Genomic DNA, 18,742 nt, shown 5'->3' on the forward strand with positions numbered 1-18,742 from the left:
CCCCACAACTACTGAGTCTTGTGGAGGAGACTCAAAATAAATACAGCCTGGGAGATCAAAGACCAGAGAGCCCCATTGGCTCCAGGGAAAGTCAAGCCAATACCCTAGCAGGGGAGAAGAATTGCTTCACTTACCCTGGAACTTCCAACCCCAGGAAAGTGGGGGAAGGGGGGCATCCCACATGACCTGTGCTGAAATAGGGAAGGAAGGGGAGTGTGTGATGGGACTAGGAGTTTGAGTGAGAGATATAGGGAAGGAGGGGAAGTAAACACACACAAACACTGGTGGCCACCAGAAGTTTGAGCCTCTTTGGTAGCTGGAGGCTGGAAGAAAGGACAGAAATGGCTCTGGCTATGATGGGGATCTTACTGGGCCTGCTACTCCTGGGGCACCTAACAGTGGACACTTATGGTAAGGCAGAAAGTGGGGGCCTGGCTGCCATTGCTGGCTTAGGCAAAAGGCTAGGGGGTTGGTGTTTAATGTCTACTAAGGAAAGCCTATTCCTGCTGGGCAGGTGAGTATTCTCAACCAAACTCTGCAGGTTCTCTCAGCCTTGAGCAAAAGGGACAGATGTAGTTGAAGTCTGCTGAAGAAGTCAGAAGGCAAGTTTGGACAGAAATTGAAAAAGGATTTTTCTCTTGGAAAACATCTGCATGATTTTCTAGGGCTTGTATCTCAGGGGCATCAAGAAGGCTCCCAGTGACACCTGAATTTTTCCTCCATCTACTGTCTCTCATCTAAAATTCTACCATTAGACTTAACCCCTCTGCTTCCAAGCTTTGGTCTCTGTCAAAATATATAGCCCCTGAAGAAGGAGTGTTTTCTAAGAGTTGGATAGGATTGTAGAAGTAACCTATACCACCCTTCATTGTCGTGAATAAGTGCTCAAAAACATTCAGTAGTGATTGAGATTTCAGTGTTCACTACCTCCCCAGACCATCTAGTCTATCCAGGAGCAGCTCCAACTGTTAGAAAGTTATTATTTGTGTTGAACTAAATTCAGTTCCCTCTGACTTCCATACAAAAGCCCCAGCTTTGCTTCTTGGGGCTACGCAGAACATAGATGCTTCCTTGCCCTGTGATAGCCCTTCAAAGGCCTGAGGACAAGTATTATATCTCCTTGACTCTTCTCTCCTCCAAGCTGAACAGCCCCAGCTTTTTCAACTGGTCTTCATAGGACTCGGTTTCTTACACATTCCTGGGCTAACTCACTTCCCTATAGACATGGCTCAATTTGTCTGGGCTATTTATGGGTTGGATACAAATCCCAAAGGAGGATGGACTATTCCATAGTCGCATTATTTCCTTGGAGCTTGGGAAGCTCCATCCTCATTTACACTCCTGAGAAGTGAGATGGATTTTCAGGAAACTAAACCTGGGTAACAGCTAAGTGAGATCCAATATAGGGTAAAGGGGGTTTTTGCTGCTTCCCTATCATCCCTAGAGAAAAAGGCTGGATAGGTGTTAGTTTGGTGTCACTTGTGAGGTCAGAAAGAATCCAGCTTTCCATAGCTGACTCTGATTAGGTTACCCTATCCTGGGGCTCTGTGACCCATCAGACTCTGGAACCTCAGAGTTAGAAAAGACTCTGAATTAAGTCAACCAAAAGAAAAAATAATTTGCCCCCAAGCCAAAGAGCATTAGTGGCAGAGTTAATGCTCCTGAAAAAATATTTTTCTTTCTATAACTACCATATTTCCATTCTCTAGTAGGTTTTATAATGTATCTCTCTACCTTCTCCAAGTCTGTTGGTGTGAGCTAGGGCTCAAGCCTGGGGCTTCAGGGAGCATTTTAGAAATGTTAAATTTAAATACTGTGCTTGTGTGCGTGTGTGTGTGTGTGTGGGAGAGAGAGAGAGAGAGAGAGAGGAGGGCACTCTTGTTCCTTCCCCAGCCTATGAGCTTTTCTAGACCTGGAAGCAGGCCTTCCATTTGTATATAGAATCTTACACTATAGACCTGAGGCTCAGGTTATGCTGAGCTGTAAATAATACCTTCCTTCTCCCTGGACCTCATTGTTCCCAGCCCATCTGTACAGTGAGGAGGTTGATTTGACTGGCCTCAAAGGGGTTTCTCAACTGTACAGCTCTGTGGGACTGCAACTTCACTGCTAAAAAGCCTGTAGGGGCCAGAATAAGCTGCTGATCTCTTCTTGTGGGGCTAAGAGATATGTCAAGATAATCAAAATATTAAAAGTTCTAATCTTCATATTTTATACACATTTTAAACATTTCAGAAACATTTTATAAACATGTATATGTAAGTTAATCCTCTATCCAGGAGGCATTCCAGGAAAGGGAGAGAAACCAGTCATGTAGGGGAATGGGATAGAGACATGGAAAATGTCACCGTCTTTGTGATGACGGGAGGAAGGGGCTTCAGAAAGAGACCTAGAATGGTCTTATAAAGGAGCACACACCTAGTAAATTCAGCCTTTCTTTTCTTCAGTGCCATTACACAGGCGTCAGACATTTGCTTTTATAAGCTGGGACCCAGGACCACAATAAGCTCAATACTGTTCCCTCTTTCTCAAGCCAAATCCTCCCTCAACAAAGCTCCTTGAGTCAATATCCAGCCCTGGTCTTCCCCTGAAGAAGGCCAATATTTGAAGGAAAAACAAACATTTCCTGAGGGAGCAGAGCAAAGCTTGGGCATTATGGGAAAGATTTTTCAGAAAGCAGCTGGCAGATGGGGGCATATTTTTTTTCAGACAATCATGGGATAATATCTAACCCTGAGATAACATCCAGAAGCCATGTCAGGTAGACCCAGGTAAGAGGTTGCTGGTTTCTATTGTGACTGATGGTTTAATAATTTAAGAAGGTAAGAAAGCAGTTTAGCTTCTGAAAACCTGTATTCTAGGCCTCTAGGCCTAGCTTTGACCTTGCTATCCATGTGACTTTGAGTAAACATCTTCCTCTCTCTGGGTTTCAGCTTACTCATATGTACCATAAGGGAATGTAACTAAGTGATTTCTAAAAGCTCTTCCAGCTATGCCACTCCAGAAGACTCCAAATTCTATCCTCTTTTGTACCTCAACCCCTGTTATACCAAGTGACTTGCCATTTGGTGGTTTTAAGGTATCCATAATGGGCACAGTGTTCTGCCAGGAGGTGAGGGGTTTCCCGAAATGGATTTTTCATACCCAATCTTCCAGGAAAACCAGGAGTATTGTTTAATTTGGCCAACATTTTACATTGGTTGCTAAGACAGCCCTGTTATTGGAGACACAGGCTGCTGTGTCCTCTCTGCTGCCCTACAACCCACAGACAACCTAGTACCTGCCCATAACTCAGTAGATTGTATCAGACAGGAGAGAGTGGCTCCTTACCATATGATGACTTCTCCTTCATGTCAATATTAAAGCTGATGACATTCCAACCTAATTAATCTGTTTATCCAGGGAATGACATACTGAAGACTGCTATAGGATAGGAATAATTTAAGACAACTACAACAAGTTTCACCTAGGGCATGGGAAAAGACTGACATTTATCCAGCACCCACTGAATGCCAGCCACATGCTAGGTGCTTTCACATGTATGAACTCATTTAACCTTCACAATTATTCTCTATACAATCATTATTATTATTTCCACTTTACTGATAATTACCTGAAGTTCAGATAGGTTTGCTATTTTACCCAAGGTCACACAAAGCGATATGTGGTAAGGCAGACCTTGCACTTACATCAGTGGTATTCCTACTACATAATACAGTCCTTCATTACCCTCCTGCTCTCATTAGGGGCTCCTACTGGATTCTAGGAAAACTACAAGGAAAGGTAGAAGGTAAAAGTCAGTGGTATTGTGGTTTACTTCACTTTGGAGATCAAAGAACCTGAGGAATAGTAAAATGTCATTTTTCTTGTGATGCCCTGTACCTATAATCCAATTTCTATGCAACTAAGAAGCAGGAGGAGGAAGAGGAGATAAGAATAAGAAAAAGGAGAAGGAACAAAAAAGAACAGAAGCATAATGGAAGAAAAGTGGAAGAAATAAAGGAGGAAGAAGGGAGAGGAAAAGAAAAATAAGTAAAAGGGGGAAAACATGCCATTTTGGGAAGTCTAGTTACAAACTCTGTCCTATTCATTCTGGGACGGAGGAGTCAAGCCTGACCTACTTTTCAAAACTGAGAAATTGAAACTAACTAACAATTTTTTTGATAGGCCACACTGAGCTTTGTGAGAATTTCCAGCAAATTCCCAGGGAGGGAAAACACAAGCCAGGCTTTGCAGCTCCCCTAAGGTCAGAAGGAAGACATGCATATGCATAGACAAACGCATTTTCAACTGCTCCAGATGTCCTCACAGCAGAATGCTGCTTTGTTGCCCAAGAGGGGAATGTGAGAGTGCTTTTCAGAGAAGAGGAGAGACATTGGGAAAGTCCAGAGGAAGATTAATGGGGAATAGCCTATTAAACCAAGAGGCTTAGATAGTTTTCATGGGGTTTAAGGATGGTATATTTGTGCTTGCATGTGGCCAAAAATATGCATGGGCATGTGTGTCGATGATAATGAAAAGCTGCATCTGCAATCACATGGAGGTATGAACTGTCTATAGCACAATGAAACCTACTACCTGGTGAAAATTCACCGCCAGCTGGAACATATAATCATATAACTTCTATTTCTATTATAGTCTATTAGCACTGGACCACCTAAGATTAGAAGGGACCTTAAAGAGCAATGCTAAGACCCAAACAAAGCCTAGAACTTCCCCAGACAGCTTAATTCATCCATAGATAGCTCTGATTAATCACAAAGTCCATTGTAAGGCAAACCATCCCTTCTGCGATGTGGAAGGCAGAAAAGAATATCATTAAAAGAAATATAATTAGGAAAATAGGGCTAACCAAAATCTACCCCTCTTGTATTCCCATTTGTAGGTCTGAGTTCTGCTCTCTGCCAAATTTGAAGCATTCCAGGGAGTATGTAGTGGATCTAGCAACATGGACTTATGTTTATTTATTCTTTTCTACTCAAGGGTTTTTTCTTGGGTAAAATATGCTATTGATGTTCTAAGAGTCCCTAGTGAGGGCACAGGCTAGAGGCTTGACTTTAGTATCTCTATTAACAGAAGCCCTGATGCTGGACAGTACATTCTGGGAGTTAGAAAGCATACACTCAACCAATCCAAAAGATGTCATCTTCCATTTGCTTGACTGAATACTGGGAATTCTAGGCTCAATTAAAAGCATTTGAATAAATATGACTGAATAGTAATACCTCATATCTTCGAAACCACCTCTCTTAGGAGAGATATGAATATATTGCTTAAATATACCCACCCCACACTCCTGGCCCCAGTTAAATAAAACAAAAAAATCTTCAAAATAAGAGCTTATGGATGGAAAATTCTGATGGGAGGGCAATGGTTGTTTCAACATCCCCACATCCTTCCCCCACCCCCATCCCCACCCCTAAGTGTTTCCTTCTCAAGCACGCCAAGGAGCAATCTCCCATTGTTTCTGTCACCATCCCCACTACAGCCAGCTTCAGGATTTCACTCAGAACCTTTTCCTCTCTAGACCAAGAATGGATGCAATCTTTTCCCCCTCAAGATGAAATTTTCCTATATATCCTTGCTAGGAACTAAGAGAAATCAAAAGGAAAATAAACAAAAGAAATCAGGGGGAAAAAAAGTCAGGTTTACAAAGTGCAGGTTTCAAATTTAACAATAACTAATGATTTTGTTAAACAGAAATGTATATCCAGACTTCTTCCTCTCAGCTGGTTCTACCCTCAGAATTTCCTTTTTCCTGTCTTTCAGAGAACAGCTTAGGGTTGGGACCCCAGTCACTGAGTATTTCTAAGGGAACAAGAGAAAATAACAGGGCAGAGGCCCTTTCTTGCTGATCTCAAAAGCCTACACTTTTCTCCAGGTGCATATTTACAAAAATGAAATAGTCCAGACCCGAATGCTTAGCATTTTTGCTTCCACATCTCTTTTGGAAAATGTGAAAAGAAATGTTTTTCATGGATTTGCAGAATGACAGAGTTGATAGAATATCTAGGGCACCTACCATTCAAACTCCCCACATTATAGATGAAGTAAATGAATCTTCCATGGTAGGAAGGTGACTTACCTAGGATCACCTCCATAGCAACACAGTAACAAAAAAGGGCTTGAAACTCACAAATCTAAACAATGTTAAAGGCTTTCATTCTGAAGACTGATTCTGATTGACGAGAAGGCTAGCAAAGAGCAAAAGGGCACAGGTACACAAAAGTGTGATAGAAAGAAAGTTGAGTGTTTTTTCTCAGAAACCTTTTGAGGTCTGTCGTTGCCACCTTAGTTGCCAGACAGGTATGCCATCTATGTTTGCTTCTTTCCTCTGTTCTGCCTCTTCAGGACGTCCCATCCTGGAAGTGCCAGAGAGCATAACAGGACCTTGGAAAGGGGATGTGAATATTCCTTGCACCTATGGCCCCTTGCAAGGCTACACCCAAGTCTTGGTGAAGTGGTTGGTACAACGTGGCTCAGACCCTGTCACCATCTTCCTACGTGACTCTTCTGGAGACCATATCCAGCAGGCAAAGTACCAGGGCCGCCTGCATGTGAGCCAAAAGGTTCCAGGAGATGTATCCCTCCAATTGAGCACCCTGGAGATGGATGACCAGAGCTACTACACGTGTGAAGTCACCTGGCAGACTCCTGATGGCAACCAAGTAGTGAGAGATGAGATTACTGAGCTCCGTGTCCAGAAACGTGAGTCACTATGGGGGTAGAAAAGTACTGATAATCAATGAATCAATAGTGGATGTAATTCTAGAAACTCCTGAAAAACCCAGAGGCCTTTGTTTATCTATACAGAGGCTCTCCACAGGTATATGTGCTTATCAGAGAAAGTGGACAGGCAAAGAATTATTAGGGTTAGCATTCCCATGGTTAAATTTAAGAAATGCTGGGAACGGTTCCTGACCTGCAAATCTGTATCCCTTCAAGTGTCCCAGAAATGCCAGCATCCATAGCCTAGTTACCCTGCTTGGGCTCTGGGATTTACAACTCAAAATGAGTATATTTAATTTGTAGATAGATGCTGATAGAGAAGCTCTGGGGATGAGAGGCAGAGGTTAGCCAGGATAAGTTTGCTTGGTGGACAATTTTACAAAGGTCTGGCCCTGAAAATCCACAACTGCAGGTAATCCAAACTCAAAACTTGAGCCCCAGAACAAACTACATTATTTTTAAAGGTCAGTTGATTTTACTTCCAAATATTCCAAAATCCCAGGTAATACCAAAAAGTACTTACCTTCAAAGGAAGCCATTTTGTTTGTATTGCCATTTCCTTCTTATTTCCTCCAACGTCAGAAGCCCCCTTTAGTTCCAGTTGCAGATATATGCATGCTCTTATGCCCAAAAAGAGTGACTCGGTCTTGTGGTCCCATATCCTTATGACTGCCCAGAGTTTCCTGTCTTGTCTTTTCTTCACAGTCTCTGTCTCCAAGCCCACAGTGACAACTGGCAGCGGTTATGGCTTCACAGTGCCCCAGGGAATGAGGATTAGCCTTCAATGCAAGGCTCAGGGTTCTCCTCCCATCAGTTATATTTGGTATAAGGAACAGACTAATAACCAGGAACCCATCAAAGTAGCAACCTTAAGTACCTTACTTTTCAAGCCTGCAGTGGTAGCTGACTCGGGCTCGTATTTCTGTACTGCCAAGGGCCGGGTTGGCTCTGAGCAGCACAGCGACATTGTGAAGTTTGTGGTCAAAGGTGAGTGGCCCTCTCTCCTGGTGAGCAGCTTAACAGACCAGTTTGAACCAAAGACACCTCAAATGTACCCTTATGCAAAATAAGAATTGGGAGAATAGGGTCCCAAGCAGGCAATGGTTATACAATCCCAAATAAAAAAAAAAAATGGGACTGGGGACAACAGGGATAGAGACATTGCCCGTCATGCCATAGGTTAAGTAGATAAAGACAGTGAAGGAAAGAGTGAGATTTACTAGCACATTGTATTTGCCAGACACAAAGTACAAGAATTTGACACATATTTTCTCATTGAATCGCCACAACTGTCCCATGAGATAGTTATCATTACTCTTACTTTACAGAAGAGGAAATAGAGTCAGAAAGGGAATCTACTTGCCCGTGGTCTCACAGCAAGGAAGTATAAATCTGGAATTGCACTCAGATTTCATGCTCTTTCTACTATGTCTGATTGTTTCTCATGGTTGAATCTATATCAGATCCTGAGCACCCTTCGAAAGCTGTTGTTTTTTGTTTGTTTGTGTGTTCTGTTTGTTTGGTTATTGTTTTGCTTCTTTGATTAGGCTTGACCTAATATATTTACATGCTTTCTTTTAACTTCCCTCCCCCACTTCATTGTAAAGCCAATACAAGTTCTGGTTGAAGTATCCTTGAAGATGGGTTCTGGTTCATCAAGATTTGACTATTTCTTACAGCACTGTCCTGGGAGCACTACGAACTATGCATATAAACACTGTAAGCTGAGGCTTAAATGAAGAGTCCAGCAGTGATGCGTCCAGATGAGTTTTCTTAGCTTTCAAGAGATCTCCTTGGAAAGAAAGACACCCCAACAAGATCACCATTGCCCAAAACATGTTGGAAACTAACTGATTTTAGGGAATTGCCCTCAGAACCATCTGAAAATTATTGTCTTCTGAGGATAGATCTGTATAAGGAGAGGACGTAAAGCTAGCCCAAATGGCTTATTACCATTTGGGCTAGGAGACTGATGTTGGTTTGAGACTCTTGTGTTTGCCTGGAGGAATTTGTTTCCCAAATTAAGCTGTAGTGAGGATGTATGTGCTGTAGATCATGGTTTGTTAGTTTGGGAGGAACAAGAGTAGTCCGCCCTGAAACAGTTATATGAACAGTGTCCCAGTTCTCTAAGAGCTGACAGTCTGGTCAAGCAGAGAGGGCAGGGCATGACCAGAAAGCCCAAGAATGTATACTTCATAAAGAGACTAACTGAACATTCTCGCCTTTCTGTGAGTTACTTCTCAGACCATCTAGGCAAGAACTTGCTCACAGTAAACCCGTCTGCCTATTCCTTCTCACAGTCAATGCTTATCACAGTGCTGTTAAGCAGTGCTCGCCATTGCCCCCTACTGATAAGAAAACTGAGGCTCAGGGAAGTTATTCTCAGCCTTCCACTCTTCCCTGCTCTGTGAGCCAAGGTAATCTTACCTGGCTACCTCTACCTGCCTCCCTGTCCACCCAACCTTGTCCCCTGAGTCTGACTCCCGGTTTCACCTCTGCCCTATGGAACTCTCAGCCCTTCACCCTTCCACCTCACTATGCACTGTTCTTTAGTTCTAGAAGGACTCTGGAGGCCCTGCTTTTGCTCATGTTCTTGGATTGCTGAGCTTTGCTCACAAACAAAACAAAACAAAGATATGAATTGACTCCACTTTAATTCGATGCTCTGCAACATCCACTGCCTGCCCCCATACTGTGCGTCTATCTATTTGCTTATCTTTGTCTCATTCCTTGTAGCAGCTTTTCAGAACATTTCTACCTTATTTAAGGCCCCCAGCCCTACTCCTAAAAGATAGGTAACTTCCTTCCTCTGTAAGAAGGTCCAGGCCCTCTTCAGATGTGAATTTATCAACTACCCTCCTCTCTGCCTTGATATTTCCTTATCCATTTCCTCTTGGCTCAGAGTAAGGTATGCTTTGCTCCTCTCCACAACAAGCCCCTCCTCCTGAACTCAACATCAGCTACTCCAATGCCCGGCAACACCCTTTATCCTCTACCTAAGTCAAATATATATGCATGCATAATATATGTATATATGTCAGTATGCAAGCCTAATACATACATACATATATATATATATTATATTAAAAAATATTTTTCTCCATCTGCCACCTAATCTCTCCTATGGTCACTACCAACCTTCTCATGAAGGTAGCTTCCACCAGCTGAACCTCTCAATTCATTCACCACACATAACTTTGTAATTTGGGGTCATCATTAACCTCTGTATCACCAAATTCCAAGGCCTCTGCATTCATACTTTTCCTCCTCAACATCTCTGTGACAGTGGTCCCTGTTGGCCATTTATTCCTCCTCAGTATTCTTTCAGTCACTGCTATCAGTGACACCAATTTCTCTTGGTTCTTCTAAGACCTTCCTGAATGATCCTTCTGAGACACCTTTGCTGGCTCTTTTTTCATTCACTCCTTAATTGTAAATGTTCTCAAAGACTCAATTCTTATTCATCTCTGCATGTATTTCTAAATTATCAGGAGATTTTATTTACTTCTGTGGCTTCAAATATCACCTGCAGGCTGATGACTCTCAAACCATAATATTATCTGTAATTATTTTTCCTGACTGCTAGATCCCAGTGTCTAGTTACCTTCTGGACAGCTTCATTTCTAATCTCAGCTTGTTCAAAACTGAATGTACCTTTTACTCACCAAACCTGTTCCTCAAACCTGTTAGAAAACACAGCAGTATCTTTGACTCCTCCTTCTCTTTTACCTCACGTGGTCAAATAATCATCAAGATTACCAAGTGCTGTGAATTCACCTACTGAATCAGGTATCTTATTAGGCTCTTTCTTTCTCTTCCTATACCCTCATGGTCTCATATTCTCTTTTAAAAAACAATTTCAATCGTCTTCTAAATGCTCTCCCCATGTTCATACATTCTTATGAAATCATCAACTTATTCAATATTTATTGAGTATATATTTTATGTCACTAGATTATAAAATTCAAGAGTGCAGAATTCTATCTGTCTACTTCATGACTGTTCTCCAGAGCCCAGCAAAGTATTTGGCACAAAGAAGACACTAGACACTAGACGAATATTGTATTTGTTAATGAATGGGCAAAATATGCTATTGCCTCATCTTTGAAAATCCTACCACATTGTTGTCAAAATTATTTCCAGAAAAAGAGGCTGAACAATTTTTGCTTCCTTTCTCAAAAGAAAGTAAACCTTTCTCAAAAGGTGTAACCTTCTGTTACACCCCATGGATCCTTCCAACCAAAGAACAAAGCCCAAACTCTTTTAGTCTGTTTTCAGCCTACCTATCCAGCTTTATCTACTAATATGTTTCTCCACATCTAAAACGGAGCATGCTGTTTCCTCTGCTAGCAAGAGGGAGGAGCTTATGGCTTTCTCATGTCTTTCCTGAGCAGGTACATGGCCCTGTGCTTGTGTGTGGCCTTCTACTTTCCCAGAACTGTGTCAGAACTCTTCAAAATCCCTATGGAAATCTTATTCCTCAACCGTTTTTAAGGCTATTTTGGTTAGATTTTTGTTTTTTATTTTGTTTTGTTTTGTTTTTGCTTTTGTTTTTGTTTCTCTCACCTATTATCCATTGTCTCAGGCAGCTGTGTGACAAATGCTACCCCATCCCTGGGGAGAGGCTCTTAGCACTGGGTTACCAATAAAACAAGTCTTTTGAGTCAGGTCTTTCAGGGAACCACCAGACAGGCCAAATAATGGCAACTGTTCAAAAATGAAGTTTGTTGGGCCCACTCCAGCACCTGGAATGGGGTTGCATATTCAAGATTACCTCTGAGGTAGAAGGGGTAAGCAGACAAGGATAAGTTAAAACAACATAAAGCTTGCTGTTCCTACCAAAACTGGGATATTTTTCTTCCATAAATTCTCTCTAAGGTGCTGCAAACCTTTGGCTATTTTGCAAAATTCTAAAAAAAAAGTTGATTATGTCAAATTTTGCATTATTTCACTGATGTTGTTAAAAGGTAAATTTCTGGAGGTTATTATGCCACCATTTTCACTGATGTCACCCATTGCCACCTTCTTTATGATACTTGCCAAGTTTCTCTCAAGAGAATTAACTACTAGGTCTCAGTTAGAAGTTAGTAAAAAATAAAATATATTTTCCCATCCAAGTTGACTCACCCTCTGAACTCTAGATACAAGTTCCTTCCAGATCTATTAATCTTGGGTTTAAAACTCTGTCCTTGATTGATGTATGAAAAGTGAACAAGCAACACAGAACTTACCAGCATCATGACAGAAGTGTTGAGACAGGTCCAAGTATGGAACTGAATGGCCTTTACTTACTTCCTCTTTCCCTAGGGCATTAAACTATTTACCCAAGGGTACAAGATCCCTTGAATCGGTTCCCTTTTCCTTACAGACTCCCCAAAACTACTCAAGACCAAGACTGAGGCACCTACAACCATGAGACACCCCTTGAAAGGTGAGTTTTACTATTGTTTGAGGAAGTAGTAGAGGTCCAAAATGGTGTCATGGTAGCCAAGGAAGGAATCACAATGCCATTGAATGGCTAATAAACAGTCAATTGGTTCCTCAGCGAACACATAGCAGTAAAGGAATGGAAACAAAAGAAAGGCAACAATGATGAATATATACTTTTCTTTGTGAAAACTTCTGAGGCAAAAGGAAAGAGAGAGTTAGAATACTCCCATTGGAAATACAAAAAAAAGAGAACACCAATTCCGTTCTGCTCCTAGTTTGACTTGCTGTGTGACTTTGGGTGTATTACCTCCCCTCTATGGGACTTCTTCTCACTACCCACACCTAAAGTAAGAAACGAGGATGCCTCATCTCATGGTACTAGTGGTTGATAACATGGCCAGGGACTCTGGTAAGTACAGCACAAATGGCCAGAGAAGGACTCCAACCTTTGCAACCATCTCCTACCTCTCAGCTTTTTGATAGAAGAGAGATCTCCCACCCTATTCTCTATATTCATAGCAACATCTACAGTGAAGCAATCCTGGGACTGGACCACTGACGTGGATGGCTACCTTGGAGCAACCAGTGCTGGGCCAGGTAAAAATATTCTCAGGATTTCTATCTTTTCTTCTTGACTCTAAGCTTTGTGACCAAAACTTTCCATTATGCACACTGATGTACAGCATTGAACTCTGCAAGTCATTACCTGCTATGTGCCAAGCAATGATCAAGGACACTGAGGATGGGTAAGGTGGGTGGGATGTAGAGAGAGAGAGATACAGATCCAGGGATGAGCGAAGTCAGAGTGAGGTTAAGGGGAGTGATAAATGTGTCCTTTATTTAGTTATCTGTTGCCATAGTAATATACTTTCCAAACATTCTGAGCAAGAAATAGGGATAGAGACATTATGACATTATGACCTCAGCCAGGTAAAGATAATGGCAGAGCGTCATCGCTTGAGCTCTTAACCAGGGCTCTTCAAGTCACTTGAAGCTGATTTCTGATTCCTCCAAGGCCTTGAAGATTCCCAAGTCAGGGTCTCAGAGATTCAAATCCCAGATAAATCTTTTGTGTTTCACCTGCATCTGATAGTCAGTTGGTGTGCATTGACATGACCACATTGACTATTGAAATAATAGAACACTCTCACACCAGTTGATAATTAGCTGCTCCCCTAACCCCTGAACCCTCCATTATTACCTGGGGCCGCCTTGTCCCATTCCTCAGAACTCTCTAGACCACCCCCATGGTCATGCAACAAAAGGTATACCAAAGAATCTCTAAGACTCCAAGTCTACAGTAGGTATCTGTTGTGATTGGTTGGAATTAAATAGTTTGATAACTATCACTCCTGGTACTCATTCTCTGCCTGTGTATAATTGAGAGTGGACTTCCAAATGCTCTTTGTACCTCTCCTTTCCTGATTGTAGAGCTTTTTGGCTATCTCTGGGCAGCACTCAAGCCTGTTTTATGTGCCACATTTGCATTGCCATCTTTGGCTTCAAGACTTCCATAGTTCCATTCCTGTCCCAGAAGAACATCTATTGGGAGAAGAGAAGTTAGAAAATGCCTCATAGGGAGTTGGTTTGGAAAAATGAGAAAACAACCTTGGGCAAAGTCTAAGTTCTTAGATATTAAGTCTGCGACCTATTTTCTCTACCAAGTTTTTAGTACTTGACTCTCTTCAAAAGAGAATATTTCTTCGATTTGTACCAGCTTATAACTTGAGTTCTCTCAGTTCCAACAAGACACTCTGAGGACCACAAATACTGGATTCCTAGGACACGATATCTTAGAGTCTCATGAAAACAAGCCAGTTGCAGCAACAAATCCTAAGTGCACTGAGGTTCCTTTCCTTACACCTCTCTATCACCTGACTTAGCTTCTTAGATTCAGAATATTATAGCTAAAAGTGCAGTAGATATCATTCAATCTTTTCATTGAACTTATGGGGCAACTAAGGCCTAGTGACAAAACTAAGTTTTGTCTAAGGTCACTGTATTCATTTTTCCATGGCTGCTGTAAAAACTTACCCAAACCTAATATCTTAAAACAGTATAAATATATTATCTTCCACTTCTGGAAATAAGTCTGACACAATTATCATTGAGCTAAAATCAAAATGTCAGTCAGCAAGACTGTGTTCCTTTTGGAGAGTTTGGAGAAGAATTAATTTCCTTGTCTTTTCTGGCTTATAGAAGCTACCCACATTCCTTGGGTTATGGCCCCCTTCCTCCATTTTCAAAACTAACAATGTAGCATTCTCAAATCTCTGTTCCTTTTTACTATGTAAACTTACATATGGACAGGTTCCAGGAATGTAGATGTGAATATCTTTAGAGGACCATTATTCTGCCTACCATAGTCATATAGCAAGTAAATAAGAGATCTAGGACTGGAAGCCCAGTTCAGTTGATTCTTTCAGCTTTTAAGCATAATGGGAATATGTGTCTCAAGTGGCTCAGTGGAAATATGTTTTGATAAAGAAGGAAGCTGGGGACTTGACCAGAGAGTGTGATGGGAAGAATCTTTGTGGCTAGAAGTAACTGATCAGAATCTTAATAGGTATGTAGCATTTTTGGTGAAGCTGGAAAGTCAGAATATTATTTTCTTTTTTCTAAGGGAAGGTGAAAACCTTCTGTCTTGGTCCTATAGAAAGCATGAACAACTAGCTCAAATGCCCAGGCCAATCAGCCCACCATTGAGTCTGTAAGAACCTATTTACACATGGCATCCTTTCTCAAGTTTTTCTCATGTGCCTGGAGTTTTTTCTCTCTGGCTAGCTAAGAAGGTTAACAGAATATGGAAAATGAAAAAGAAAAAGGCTTGGCCTAGTCTGGGTTATTCCTTAGAGTTTTTGTTTCTGGCCTTATTTTCAACCAAATACCACTTGATCTTGTTTTATCGTCTAGGAAAGAGCCTGCCTATCTTTGCCATCATCCTCATCATCTCTTTGTGCTGTATGGTGGTTTTTACCATGGCCTATATCATGCTCTGTCGGAAGACATCCCAACAAGGTTAGTCATGAATATGAGAAGGTGGCTTTGGCTCATTTATTCTTTCTGTCAGTATACTTGAGCCTAAATTCTGTATCAGGCATTGTGTTAGGCACTTCAAGAAGCTCCCAGCCTAGTTTGGGAGTGAAGGTTGGGGTGCAGGGAGACAGATGTTCAAGCAAACAATGGCATAAGACTTATGGAACTAAAAGCACTAGGCTTTGGTACTCAGTCAAGTACAGCCATCTTTCTAATGAGTCACCTTGTAATGATACAAGAGAAGGAGAAGTCACAATCCCTGCCCTCGAGTTGCTTACAATTTATTTAGGAGATTCAAGGTAGAAACATGGAATTTATCAATAACAATATATAGCAATAGAGGCTATAAGCTCAAAAACTAGAGAAGACAATCAATGCTAAAGGGATCCAGAGGAAAAGAGAGCCATTTAAGGCTTGAGTAATTAGCAAGGGATTTCAGAAGGAATAATATCTTAGACCACATTTTGGAGGATGAAAACAATTTGTAAGGAAACAATATTTCAAGAAGAGAGAACTACATCAGCAAAGTTGTAAGGGCCTAAAAGACAACTAAGAGTGGGGTCATCAATAAAGAAAACTTCTGTAGATGGGCAACAGAGAAGTGCAATGGGAAAGGAAAGCTTATTCCTGATTATAGAAGGCCTTAAACGCCAGGTTAACTAATTTGGACTTTCTTCACCAGGCCTTGCAAGTGTACTAAAAATTACCAATTTTTTCAAGCATGGAAGTGGCATAATGACAGCACAGTTGTCAGAGCCATTTAAAAACTATGAACCAACCAAGGAGGAAAAAAAACTTGGGATGCTTGTTTCTAAAAGGAAAAAAAAAAAAAAAAAAATACTAGCTATCTCTCAATGCCCAGTGCACTAGTCATTTTGCCTAACGTCAGTTTGTCTTATTCTCTGTACTATCTCTTACTCCAAAATAGCCTGGTTACTACCATGGGTCCTTGAATATCTCCTCCCAGGTTTCAATTATAAGCTCTGGCTTTTGCCAGTTAGCATGGCTATCACCATGAGGCTGAACTTGATAGCAGATACCTCACATGACCACAAATCCCAGGGGCACTAAAATGAAAGTATTCTCGTATAGTCTTGATGAGGCTAGGCATAAACGCTAACCACATTAAATTGTTTCTCTCTCAAAAACCTTCCATGGTTGCTTATGGCCCAGGGGATATAGGTCAAAATGCAGCATTCTATTCAAGGCTCTCTGTGATGTGGCTCTAGCCAATTTTCTCAACCCCCACCACTTCCTTACACCTAGTCTCATTTCCAAAAATTCCTCTTTCCTATCTTTCTATAAGGGAGACGGCCTCAGGGCATCGATTTAATTTAACATAATTACTGAGCACCTATTGTGTGACAGGTGCTGGGCATATTAAGATGAAAAAGACATGACCCTTGCAGTACAGGTGCTCATAGGCCAATGGGGGAGGCAAGACACAGAAATGCAGGGCTCTACCATAAGGCAGAATTCCTGTGGTTTCTCTTGTTTACTTTTTTGTTGTTTAATGCTTGAATTTCCAGTTGCATCCCCGAAAAATTATAAGCACCTAGAGGGCAGTACCAAGAAACATCTGTCTTTGCACCAACCTAAGCCTTTGAACCTGTATGGAATATAGGACATTCCTCCTCCACAGACTCTAGGGGGCAATAGTGACCAATACCATGGTTTTTCCTGGGTATATGGTGGGAGTGAGTGCATTTGGGAGTGGCTTGGGTCATGGTCATCGGCATCAGACTAATCTAGCCCCTTCTTCCTGGTATCCGGCCTTACAGTCAAGTTTCCCACAAGGACTCTCTGGGGATCCTTGGGGGAGATTCCTGGGTAAAGAGCAGGTCCAGTTCCAGTGCCCTCCCTGCACCCATACCCAGAAACTGCTCCAGCCCAATATCCTGAGTCCAAGATGACAAAAGGGATAGTGACCATGTGTGCTTCCCCTTCCTTTACCTGATAAATTTGCATCTCTGTGTTTCAATTCACCTCCCCAATACCTACGAGGTGTTGGAAAGCTGAGACATATTAAAATTCCCTCCTCTGTACCCTTCCCTCATCTTTTGACTGGTACCCGGGATCCATGCTTGACCTTTGTCCACTTGCCATGAAAACTTTTGACATGATTCCTCCTTCTTTTCTAGAGCATGTCTATGAAGCGGCCAGGTAAGAAAGCCTCTCCTCTTCCATTTTTACCCCGTCCCTGCCCTCAATTTTGATTACTGGCAGGAAACATGGAGGAAGGGGGGGTGTGGCACAGACCCAGTCCTAAGGCCAGAGGCCTTCAGAGTCAGGACATAGCTGTCTTCCCTCTCTCAGGCACCTCCTGAGGTTGTTGTGGCCCCCTGAACACAAAGGATAATTTAGATCCATCTGCCTTCTGCTTCCAGAATCCCTGGGTGGCAGGATCCTGCTAATTAATTGGCAAGAATTCAGGCAGAAGGGTGGGAAACCAGGACATCAGCCCCAAGCCCCTTCTTATGGGTGGTGGGTTCTTGGGCCATAGGGTGCATGCCAGAGAGGCCAACGACTCTGGAGATACCATGAGGGTGGCCATCTTCGCAAGTGGCTGCCCCAGTGATGAACCAGCTTCTCAGAATCTGGGCAACAACTACTCTGATGAGCCCTGCATAGGACAAGAGTACCAGATCATCGCCCAGATCAATGGTGACTACGCCCACCTACTGGATACAGTTCCTCTGGATTATGAGTTTCTGGCCACTGAGGGCAAGACTGCCTGTTAAAAATGCCCACTAGGCCAGGATCTGCTGACATAATTGCCTATTCAGTCCTTGCCTTCTGCATGGCCTTCTTCCCTGCTACATCTCTTCCTGGATAGCCCAAAGTGTCTGCCCTGCCAACACTGGGGCCCCTGGGAGTCACTGGCTTTGCCTTAGAATTTGCCAGATGCATCTCAAGTAAGCCAGCTGCTGGATTTGGCCTTGTGCCCTTCTAGTATCTCTGCTGGGGGCTTCTGGTACTCCTCTCTAAATACTAGAGGGAAGATGCCCATAGCACTGGGACTTGGTCATCATGCCTACAGACACTATTCAACTTTGGCATCTTGCCACCAGAAGACCAGAGGGAGGCTCAGTTCTGCCAGCTCAGAGGACCAGTTGTATCCAGGATCATTTCTCTTTCTTCAGGGCCAGAGAGTTTTTAATTGAAATTGTCATTTCACAGACCAGGGTTCAGTTCTGCTCCTACACTGTAAGTCTAATGTTCTGACTTTCTTCTGGTGCTCAATAAATAATCACAACAGCAACTTCAGTCATGTTGGTCTTCTCTCACAGTATGGTAGGAACTACTAAAAGTAATTAAAGTGAGACTAGTTAAGAAGGCTGGGGCCCCTGAGAGTATGGATGTCACTTTTGCTTTTTTGGTCTTTTCCCTTCCCACACATGCCACTCCTACTTCACTCCACTGGTAAGCCCAGCTGGAGCACAGTGAATACCTGATTAAACAGTACTCCCCTGGCTTCCCTTACCCAGCATGTCATCCTGCCAGGTCCACCTGGATGATTCTTCCCACATCAACTGGAAGCCTGAGA

General features: G+C 42.3%; 1 protein-coding gene across 2 annotated transcripts; it reads left to right on the forward strand.

Moving 5' to 3' along the window:
• The first annotated feature begins 229 nt into the window (after positions 1–229).
• VSIG4 (V-set and immunoglobulin domain containing 4) lies at positions 230–18,462 on the forward strand. Of its 2 annotated transcripts, XM_033202102.1 has the most exons (8): positions 230–411; positions 6,352–6,708; positions 7,435–7,716; positions 12,098–12,160; positions 12,679–12,756; positions 15,073–15,177; positions 17,337–17,358; positions 17,699–18,462. In XM_033202102.1, exons 1-8 carry the CDS (start codon positions 342–344, stop codon positions 17,934–17,936), a joined length of 1,215 nt encoding a protein of 404 aa, XP_033057993.1. In that variant the 5' UTR covers positions 230–341; the 3' UTR covers positions 17,937–18,462. The 2 variants fall into 2 exon arrangements, with proteins under 2 accessions (XP_033057993.1, XP_033057992.1); XM_033202101.1 differs by lacking the exon at positions 7,435–7,716 and having other exon boundaries at positions 233–411.
• The last annotated feature ends 280 nt before the right edge of the window (positions 18,463–18,742 follow it).

This window comes from Trachypithecus francoisi, unplaced genomic scaffold (assembly GCF_009764315.1).
Source record: "Trachypithecus francoisi isolate TF-2019V2 unplaced genomic scaffold, Tfra_2.0 Lachesis_group6, whole genome shotgun sequence".
NCBI classification, from domain to species: Eukaryota; Metazoa; Chordata; class Mammalia; order Primates; family Cercopithecidae; genus Trachypithecus; species Trachypithecus francoisi.